The sequence below is a fragment of the Humulus lupulus genome, chromosome 3 (assembly GCF_963169125.1).
Source record: "Humulus lupulus chromosome 3, drHumLupu1.1, whole genome shotgun sequence".
Classification (NCBI taxonomy): Eukaryota; Viridiplantae; Streptophyta; class Magnoliopsida; order Rosales; family Cannabaceae; genus Humulus; species Humulus lupulus.
Genome location: NC_084795.1, coordinates 134,436,880 through 134,448,468, shown reverse-complemented (window position 1 = coordinate 134,448,468; position 11,589 = coordinate 134,436,880). Strand labels below are relative to the sequence as shown.

General features: G+C 37.6%; 1 protein-coding gene across 1 annotated transcript; it reads left to right on the top strand.

The window, feature by feature from the left end:
• Positions 1-4,356: 4,356 nt before the first annotated feature.
• LOC133825070 (uncharacterized) lies at positions 4,357-11,078 on the top strand. The gene is made up of 5 exons (XM_062258066.1): positions 4,357-4,459; positions 5,906-6,092; positions 6,141-6,936; positions 9,311-10,717; positions 10,923-11,078. Exons 1-5 carry the CDS (start codon positions 4,357-4,359, stop codon positions 11,076-11,078), a joined length of 2,649 nt encoding a protein of 882 aa, XP_062114050.1.
• The last annotated feature ends 511 nt before the right edge of the window (positions 11,079-11,589 follow it).

Here is an 11,589-nt window from a genome sequence, read left to right as displayed (position 1 = left end):
GTAACAGCCAGCTTTAGAAACATAGAGAGAGAGAGAGAGAGAGAGACATCTGATTGTATTGATAGAGAGAGATAGAGTGTGTTTACATGAGCAAGTAAAGGAGTTGTATGTGAAAGAATTTGTTCTTGAGATTAGAACACAGGTGTTGAGGACAACTCCATTGGAGTAGCTCGGAGGTGTACTTGAGAATATTGGTGTCTGTAACTAACTGAATACAGAATGGAACTCCCAGATTGGGAAGAGCTAGATTAGGTCACTATATTGGTGACTGAACCAGGGTAATATTTGTGTCTCTCCTCTTTTCTTTGATTAATTTATGCCATTTCATTGTTCATATTTTTCTGGTTTGCATATACATTACTGCTTTGTATGTGTTTGATATTGTGTTTCTGTTAAGGTTTGTTTTGTTTCTGAGTTACTACAGTTGCATCAAAGATCCAGGCTTATTGAGCAAGCAAGAACTCAGTTGAATCAAAACAAGAATCAAGAATGGCATCATCTTCAGCAAGATTTTATTTAGAGAAATTCGACAAGTCCGAAGACTTTAGCTTGTGGAAGGAAAAGATAATGGTAATCTTGATTTACTAGAAACTAAACTCGGCTCTAGAAGAAAAGCCAGAGAAGAAACCAGAGATAGAGGGAAAGGATGAAGATAATATTATCGTCAAACAAGCTAGATAAGCAATCATAATGAATCTCTCAGATAATGTTCTGAGGCAGGTCATTAGCGAGAAGACAACTCTAGGAATTTGGAACAAGCTGATACAACTTTACTTGGCAAAGACAACAACAACCAAGATCTTCTTGAAAGGGAAGTATTATGGATTTAAAATGAATGCATCTAATTCATTAGATCAAAATCTTGATGAGTTAAATAAAATTGTCTTGGCTCTTACAAACATGGGTGAAAACATTCAGGAAGAAGACCAGGTAGTAATTCTCCTCAACGGACTACCTGATTAGTTCAAGGAGCTTCGAACAGTCATTATGTACAGCAGGGGCACACTTACGCTTGATGATGTTATGGGAGCATTTGAACTCACTTGGCAAAAGGCAGCAAGGCAAGAGACAAACAAAGATGAGGCCTTGATGGCTCGAGGAAGGCTCACAAAAAGAAATCACTCAAGAGGGCCACACATAAATTCTTCAAGATCTAAGTGAAGAAACAGAGAAACAAGAAAGTACCATCACTGTGGAAAAGTAGGTCATTTGATCAAATTTTTTTGGGAACTTAAAAAGAAAAAGAAGAAGGAAGAAGACGAAATGAAGAGGATTTTTCCGCATTAGCAGATAAAGACTACAACTTTGATGGAGATGTGTTCACTGTTACATCAACATAGTTAGAATCAACAAAGACAAATGGAGTGGCACATACTAGCACGTTCAAGAAAGATCAAAATGAACAGATTTTAGACAGTGGATGTACATTCCATATGAGTCCAAGAAGAGATTGGTTCACTGATTATATACAGATAAATGGTGGCAGTGTGGTAATGGGAAATGACCACAAGTGCCAAGTAATTGGAATAAGTTCTATTGTAATAAAGAGTTTTGATGGATCTATCATGACACTAACTAAAGTTCGGCATATACCAGATCTAAAATGAAATCTCATCTCACTAGGGACTTTGGATGATGATGGCTATGGTTACAAGATCAATAATTGAAATATGAGAATCTCAAAGGGTGCTTTGTTAGTGATGAAAGGGACCAAGAGAAATGGCTTATACATACTTGATGGTGAAATTGTGGCACCAGCACTTGTAGCAACAATTAACAAGTGCAATTCAGATACAAAGATTTTTCATGCACGCATGGGACACATTAGTAAGTAGGGATTGGTAGAGTTATCTAAGCAAGGATTATTAGGAAACTATACACATGCTAACTTAACTTTCTGTGAAATTTGTGTGCACGGTAAACAGCACAGAATCAAGTTTACCAACAGCCACTACATAGCAAAACATGTGCTGGAATATATACATGCAGATTTGTGGGGTGCCAGTCGAATCAAAATACAAGGAGGTAATCAATATTTCATTTCTATTGTAGATGACTTCAGTAGAAAAGTTTGGGTCTTTCTTTTAAAATATAAACATGAATGCTTAAAAAAAATTCAAAGAATGGAAATTGTTTATAGAAACTCAAACTAATAGACAAATAAAAACTCTTAGGACAGACAATGGCTTAAATTTGTAAACCAGGATTTTAATGAATTTTTCTCAAAACATGGTATACAAAGACATAAAATAGTAGCAAGAACCCCATAGCGAAATGGGATAGCAGAGAGAATGAATAGAACTCTATTAAATAAAGTTAGGTGCTTGTTGCTTGAATCAGGTTTAAAGAAACATTTTTTGGGGGAAGCTTTGTATACTGCATGTTACTTAATTAATAGAAGTCCAAGCCGTGTAAATCAAATGAAATCACCTGAAGAATTATGGACTGGTAAGCCCCCACCTCTTTCTCATTTAAATTTTTTTGGCTGTGATGCATATGCTCATAATGTTGAAGACAAATTGAGTAAGAGATCAATTTAAATGCATTTTCTTAGGCTATCCAAATGGTGTCAAAGGCTATAGATTGCTGTCATTAGAAAGAAATAAGATTGTAATTAGTAGGGATGTCATATTTAATGAAGAAAATTTTCCTTTTAAAGGAAATGAGAAGGGTATTTTTCTTGATGTTTCAGGTGGCAAAACTAAACCAGAACATGAAGACCATGATGGGAAAGAAGCCATATTAGAACAGCCAGATAACAGCCAATACACCTTGACAGAAAAGAAGGAGGAAGCTAAACTTCAAGAAGGAAAAGATGACCTTAGTAACTACCTGCTGGCTCGAGACCGTACACACAGAGAAATAAGACCCCCAACCAAGTATGCTGAAGCCGACATCATAGCTTATGCTTTGTCAATGAAGCATGAGTCTAAGGAGGAAGTACCCAAGAATTTTAAAGAAGCAGTCAGTAGCAAAGATGCAGACAAATGGAGAGAAGCAATGCTTGAAGAACTCAGCTCATTAAAGGAGAACAAAACATGGGAATTGGTAACAAGACAAGCTGGGCAGAAGGTTATCAGCAACAAATGGATTTTCAAAATTAAAGATGAAATGTCAGAGAATGAACCAAAGAGATATAAGGCTTGCTTAGTGGCAAAAGGATACAATAAAAAAGAAGGAGTGGATTACACAAAGATCTTCTCACCAGTAGTTAAATTGAAGACAATCCGAATAATGATTGCCCTTGCAGTTCAAAAGGATTGGGAAATAGAGAAGCTTGATGTCAAGACTAGTTTCTTAAATGGAAAGCTTGAAGACACTATCTTTATGAGCCAACCAGAAGGATTTGAGAGGAGGTCAGAGAAGGAAGAACTAGTTTGCTTATTAAGAAAATCCTTATATGGTCTCAAGCAGTCACCAAGGTTATGGTACAAAAAGTTTGACTCGGTGTTGACAAGATTTGGATACTCAAGATCAAAATATGATACTTTTTTATACTACTCAAACCTGAACACTTCACCTGAAACCTTTATTCTCATTTACGTGGATGATATGCTTATAATGAGTAAGGATTGGGATCATATCAACAAACTGAAGAATGTGCTAAAAGGTGAATTTTAAATGAAGGATTTAGGAGTTGCAATAAAAATTATGAGGATACATATCATGAGGAAAAGAAAGGCACAGATGTTAATGCTATCGCAAGAGAAGTATGTGAAAGATATACTCAGAAAGTTCAACATGACAGATGCTAAAGCGATTGGTTTACCTATAGCAGGACATTTTTCTTTTTCTACAAAACAATTGCCTAAGACAATTGAAGAGAGAAGAAAGATGACTAATGTACCCTATGCAAAGGCAATTGGAAGTGTAATGTACTCAATGGTGAGCACTCAACCATATCTAATGTATGCAATGAGCACTCTAAGCCAATACATGTCAAATCTGGGTCAAGAGCATTGGAATGGAATGAAATGGTTACTAAGATATCTGATGTCAACTTTGAATCATGGCTTATTGTTTAGAAATAATGGAGAGAAGATAAGTTTAAATGGATTTGTGGATTCTGATTATGTTGCCAATAAGGACACAAGAAAATCATTAAAAAACTTCTATTTTTTGTCGAATGAGTGTTGTGTTGGCTGGAAATCACAGCTCCAACTCGTAGTGGGACTCTCCACCACAGAAGTTGAGTTTATTGCAACAGCTAAAGCCTTCAAATAAGTAATTTAGATAAAGGAATTTCTTAGAGAAATTCAAATGACAGAAGACAAAGCAGTGATATACTGAGATAGTCAATCTGCTATATATTTGAGTAAAAATCCAGTTTACCATGAAAGATCCAAACATATATACATGAGATTGTTTTGGATAAGAGACAAGATAGAGAGTGGAGAAATTGAACTTGAAAAGGTTGCAAGTGATGAGAACCCCGCAGATATTGGAACCAAAGTGTTAAGTATTAGCAAGTTTCAACTTTGTTTAGAGCTGATGAATTTTGGAGCAAGCTAATAAACTGGATTCCTTCCCAACTAGTTTCCCTTTTTTTCTCATCTTATTATGAATTAAGGAAGAATTTGTAGTATTTGTAATCCACAAAAAGATTGTTAAACAGTTAGATTGTTAGTTAGTTAGAGTTCACCTACTCATCTATTTTTCTGTTACTAGTCGACTCTTGTAACTGGTTCTGTTACTCTCCTTATAAATATGAGTAACAACCAGCTTGAGAGAGAGTCATCTGTTTGTATTGATAGAGAGAGATAGAGTGTGTTTACATGAGCAAGTAAAGGAGTTGTATGTGAGAGACTTTGTTCTTGAGATTAGAACAGAGGTGTTGAAGACAACTCCATTGGAGTAGCTCGGAGGTGTACTCGAGAATATTGGTGTCTGTAACTAACTGAATACAAAACGGAACTCCCAGATTGGGAAGAGCTCGATTAGGTCACTATATTGGTGACTGAACCAGGATAATCTTTGTGTCTCTCCTTCTCTATTCTTTGATTAATTTATGCCATTTCATTGTTCATATTTTTTTGGTTTGCATATACATTACTACTTTGTATGTGTTTGATAATTTATTTCTTTTAAGCTTTGTTTTGTTTAGGGATAATAGTGGCAAAAGTACCCAAAGTTTGGGTTTTGTACGCGACATAAACTCAATGTTTATTTTTAGTGGCAATAGTATCCATATTACCAAAAAGTGTTATTACGTTTAGTTCCGTTTGGTTTCCTCCGTTGGTGTCATCTGGGTGTACATGTGTACACACCAGATAATTCAGAACCTTTATTTAAATCTATTTCCAAAATAATGAAATTAAAAGTATTTCCTAAAACAAATGAAAATAAATAAATGGTAGCTTTCCTTTTGTAACACGATAGGAACCCAAAATACCCAAAGTTGTGTCTGAAACCCTCTAAGTGTTCCGACCGACCACCACCTTCACCATTTCGATGGTAACTTTGCCTGAGTTTGAAACTCGAGCTGTTCCAACCACCACCTAACCCATTTCGACAGTGACTTCTCCTGACGATGCCGTGGAGGCTTGCTTCAGAGCCTGGTCCCAGATATGGTAAGTTTTTATGTTCTATTTTGTTTTTGTCGAAGCTCTATTTGATGGGATGCTTTGGTGTGCTGCCCCACACTAGTAGACACATATTTTTTTGTTATTTTCATGGTTTGTAGCATCAGATGCTTTGGTGTGCTATCCCAAAACTAAACAAAAGTAGATGTTGTTATGTCCCACATATTCTGTTTTGGGTGTTTGTGGTTTTATTTATTTATTTAGTTTTTTTTTTTGTTTTTAATTGGTTTTGTTTTATGTGTAATAGTCAAAGTTAGGTGAATGCATTAATGTTTGACTAACCTAGATAAATTTTGACATTGGTTTTTGTTTTAAATGGATAGGAATAAATTCTGGAATGTTAACTTTAGTGGTGCATCATGGGAGAACATGGTCAAATATTGATGGGGATAGAAAATATGAGGGTGGACGTGTGTCCTTTTTTGATGGTTGTGAGTATGGCCTCTTTGGTCTATTGGACATGGAAAGATTGGTGAAAGAGCTTGGATACCAACTTCCATTTAATTTCTGGTTTGTATCAAAAAAATCAAGCAATAAAAGATGGTAAAAGTTTTGCAGTGATAAAGATGTACTGGAGATGTTTGATGATATGCAGTTATGGGGTTATAGTTGTGTGAGTGTGTATGTTAGTGATTCTAATATTCCTAATGAGCATGAAACTAGGGAGGTTGTTTATGAAGATGTTGCTAATGAGGATTATGGTGAGGATGATGGTGATGATATGGAAGAGCCAGTGGATACACAAGTGGAGAATTTGGGCCATGGTCAGCATGGGGCCCTATCAGAAGCCCAAGAAGTTGGTGATTTAGGTCAGTCATCGAGGCCTAATATACCTCAGCCCAATGAAGGTTACTTTATGGAACCAGAATATGCCCTAGATGAAGAGGAAGTTAGGCAGCAAGAGAACAACATAACACCAACAAGTCAATGGTGGAGCACTGTGAATGAAGTATACACTCAAGTAGATGGGGAAATTTCAGATGGATACGAAGATGAGGAAGATCTAAACAGCCTAAACAGTTATGATGATGAGCTTATTCCTAGGAGAAGTAGAAGGAAATTTGTACCTATTGATGAATGGGCTGATTTCAAGTTTATTGTTGGGTTGGAATTTGCAAGTGTTGAACAGCTTAGAGAAGCTCTAAAGGAACACTTCATAAGCAAATACAGAGAATTCAACTACCTCTTCAATAATCATACAAAGTTAAAGGCTATTTGTAAGGCCACAGGCTGTGGGTGGTCTTTGTATGCTCGAGTCCTAAAGAGAGATAATTTGACATTTCAGATTAACACCTTGGTGGATGAACACAGCTACAGGATTAGGTTGAATAGCAAGCTGGTGGATGCACCTTGTGTAACGACCCCAAATTCGCTAATGAGGCTTAAGGGTCTTGATTAGTGTGCTGGGAGGGCATAATTGGGTTAAATATGGTTTGCATGAATATATTGATTTAAATGCATAATTATATGATTAATAATGATTGTATGATTGTATTGGTATTAATGTGATATATATATGGTAATGTGAGAACCACATTATTATGTGGGTAGGTTTGCAGAGCACGACTCGAGGCGATCCTAGGGCTAGATAGCAGGGAAAAGTCACAACAGGGCTTAATAGTTGACTTTGGATAAGTCGGGAGTATTTTAGGTATCGGGTGGTTATTTAGACTATCAGGTTATGAAAATAAATATATGGAGATATATTTGAGGTTAGGAAGTCTAGGCGGGAATATTGGGGAATTTTACCGTTTTGCCCTCGGGGACGTTTCCGGCACCCCGAGCCTCAGGATTGACTTAATGGGATAAGATTAGGCTAAAGAAATAGAAAACAGTAGACAGAAAATAAAATCGACCTTTATTCTCAGCCTTGCTCTCTATACTCTCTCAAGGAAAACTTAAGAAGGAAACAAAGGAAATTTGCTGGAATTTGAGCTGGGAACTCAGAGGAATTCAGGAGTGATTTAGAGGCTTAGCTCAAGAATCAATCAAGAAATTAATTAGGACTAAGGTAAGCACTGAGTTTCCTTTTCTGTGGTTAGAAATTCTGGGTTTTGGCTGGGTATTGAGGTAATTGTGGTTTTGATGTTTAAGAGTAGAATTAAGGAGGAAAAGCTTAGGAATTAGCTTGGATTTGGCTTGGAGAAGTGGTTCAGCAGAAGAGGTAAGTCTCAATTCGTAATTTAGAGGTTTTAATCTGAGTTTGTATGGTTGGTTTTAGTGTTTGAGGTTCTTGAGTTTCAGAAATTGGAAATGGGATTCTAGTGGATTTTTGAGTTGAATTTCTGTTGGGATGTGTTGTTAGAATCATGATAAAAGTGTTGTGATTAAAGGGTTTTGAATTGAAGAGCTTTGGGATGGCTTTAGATGAGGTTTAGATGTTGGTAATGGTGGTTTTTCTGGGCACGAAGGGAAGGGTCGCAGCTCTGTTCTAGAGCGCTACGGCCCTAGGATGAAGATGAGCCAGGAGGGCTCGGCCAAGGGTGAGCGTCGCGGCGCCCAAGGCAAGGGCCGCAATGCGTGTCTTCTTTTAGGCTTGCCCTTGGTTCTGTTTTGAGGATAGGGCCACGGCTAAGCTTCAAGGGCTGCAGCCCTTGGGTTCACACTTGAACATTTGGGGATCTTAGGCATGGGAATGTAGTCTAGAATGCTCGGGATTGATTTCACCACTGTGCTTGGTGGAATTCGGATATCTGGAAGTTAGTTTTGTATCTGGAAACCCTTATTTGAATATTAATGGAACCCTATACCTTGGTTTTGACTAGGAGATAAAAGTTTAGTCTCGGGAACGGATCGTGTTTGAGGAGCGTTGCTCGTAATCCAAAACTACAAAGATCAAAAGTAAGAAAACTGCACCTGGTTGAATATCTGTGATGGGACTAAGGGTTCCCTATTATGTATGCTTGAAAAGATGGTATTATGCCATGCAAGCTAATTAGTGAACCAACGGCCTAAGAGTGCCAAGGGTTACACTAGCGCACAGGGCGCGACTTGGCCACTGGTAGCCAAGGACAACTTAATATGCACTGAGATCGGTTTAAGCGGGCCGGAGTCAGTGGGGTAAACAGAGGGTGCGGCCTAAGTTGTCGGCCCTGATTATTATGTGATATGAGAGTGTTATAAGTGTTTGATTGCATCCATGATTCTGAATTTATTCTGAATGAGTAATGTGGATTATATGATGAGAGTTAATGCTTAGTGAGTTTATTATCTGTTATTACTGCTTGTGTTGCACATCATGTTTTCTTGCTGGGCCTTGGCTCACGGGTGCTACGTGGTGCAGGTAAAGGCAATGGCAAATTTGATCAGCCTTGAGTAGGAGAGCTCTGCGAGCGGAATGTACATGGCCAGCTGCTCGGCCGCCATGGTTGAGGTTTAGGCGGGGACGTGAGACCCAGAAATTGTTCATTTTTCCTGAGTATGGCTGACAGTTGACTGTATTTTTGGGAGTCTGTAATCCAACTTTTAAACTCTGTTACTTTTGGGATCCCATGCATATAACTGCTTAATTATATAAAATGAAACTTTTGAGACCAAAACCTTTTTAACCCTAGCTCAGACATGTTTAGTGACACGTTTTTAAATTAATGACTTGATTAGCAAGTCTTGCACTTTTATAAGTACACAATGTAGTGGTCCTGGCTATCCACGGCGTTACACCTTGGTTGGAAAAACACTTCTTACCCCAATTCAGAGTGAACCCAAACATGCACTATGCAAAATTCAAGGAACTCACTTCAAACAGTAAGTTTTCTCACACTAGTAGACACATATTTTATGCTGCAAAGAATAAGGCTCGGCTAATGCTTGAGGGATCTGTGGCTGAGCAATATGGAGTGCTTGATGATTATTGCAAACAACTAATGAAATTGATGCCAGGCAGCACTACCATTATTAAAAGCAATATGGTGGTTGATAAGAGGGTGTTTGAGAGGGTCTACATATGCTTAAAAGCATGTAAAGATTGCTTTAAGTCTTGTAGGCCTTTGGTTGGCTTGGATGGATGTTTTTTAAAGGGGTATTGCAAAGGGATACTACTTCCAGCTGTTGGTATTGATGCTGAGAACTCTATGTTCCCAGTTCCTTATGCAATATGTGAAAAGGAAAACACTGAAACATGGACATGGTTTCTGACTCTACTGGAGGAGGATTTGTGTGAGGTAGATCATAGAAATTTTACAATGATCAGTTATAGGCAGAAAGGCTTATCAAATTCCTTGTCCACTCTCTTTGAAGGTGCAGAGATCAGATTCTGCGTGAGGCATTTACATTCTAACTTCAAGAAGGAGTTCCCTGGTTTATTGCTATTACAAATATTATGGGCATGTGTGCGAGCATCCACACCTGAAGAATTCAAGAGAAAGATGGCTGAACTGAAGGGTGTTAATGAGAAGGCCTTTGATTGGCTAATGAAGAAAAGTCCCTCTGAATGGTCCAAAAGTCATTTCAAAACCGATGTTAAATGCGACATGCTATTGAACAACCTCTGTGAAAGCTTCAACGCTGCAATATTGGATGCAAGAGAGAAGCCCATTATCACTTTGCTTGAGAAAATTAGGTATTGGTTGATGAATAGGTACTATGTGAAACGAGAGAGTGTAAGAAAATGGGTGCAGCCTGTGGGGAAAAGGATCATGAAAGTGAGAGAAAAGAATAAATTAGTTGCTAGGGATTGTCAATGCACGAGGGCTGATGCTCATAGGTTCCAGGTGCAGTATAAAGACTTCGATTATTTTTCTTTGAATCTGGTTGAGAAGGTCTGCACTTGCAGACTTTTCCAACTCTCTGAGATACCATGTGGGCATGCCTTATCTGCCATATGGAGTGGTAATCTCAATATCATGGGCTTCGTTGATGTTGCTTATAAGAAGGACACCCTTTTGGCTCAATACATTGGCATCATAGAACCAATGCCCTCACTTGATAAATGGCCAGATGTAGGCCAAAATTCCATATACCCACCATCAGAAACCGTGTTGCCTAGGAGGCCAAAAAAATCTCGAAGGAGGGAAACAGATGAGCCTCCACCAGCCACTGCAACTAAAGCAAGTAGTGTAGGCCAGCCTAACCATTGTAGCAATTGTGGGTCAGTAGGGCACTCAAAGCGTTCTTGTAAGAATCCAGTAAAGGATCAGGTATAAATGTTTAATTATGTTAAAATATGGTGAAATCTGGTTTGTATGTTAAGTTGGTATGAAATTATTGCTTGTAATTTGGTTTAGTAATCAGATATGTAATCTGAAATATGGTATCTTACTGCTTCTAATTGCTACAGTTGTAGCAATCTATTGAAGCAAAATAGAGGGGCTACTAATGTTATTACCTTTCATACTCATGCAGAATGTTAAAGGAAAAATAATGGGAAGGCCACCGAAGACAAATCCAACCCCATCAATTGTGAAAAGAAACATTAGAAGAGCTAAGCAACAAGCAAGGGAGGCTGAACAAGGTGGTTCAACCTCACAAACCAAACCACAACAATCTCAGCAACAGTAAAACCAGATGGACAATTTTTTTTTTTGTAATCAACATATCTGTTTTATGCAATAGCCTAAGTTTTTGTATCTGTTTAGTTTTATGTAATCGGGTTTAGGCAATAGCCTTTTTACTGAACTATAACAGATGTAATAGATGACATATGTTATTAGGTCACTCCTCTATAATTTCTGGTTTGTAACCAAAAACATCATGTATTTTTTCAAGAGGAAGCTAATATATATTGCATTATCTTTCTTGCAAAAAAATATGTTTTTAACATTACAAGAGGTTGTTGAACATCATTAAGAAATAGTACTAATGCACTTCTTTTCTCTGTCAATTCCATTGAGAAACAAGAAAACCAATTTGCAAAATATATAACACTTGAGTTTTTATCTAGTGCACCAAATATAAAGACTAACAAGATTCACCAAATTGCATTCATTCAAAACTAACATAATTACAATACAGAGGCCAATAAGGATGCCTCAAATGTTTACATTTTACAAACCAAACACCAACACTACTT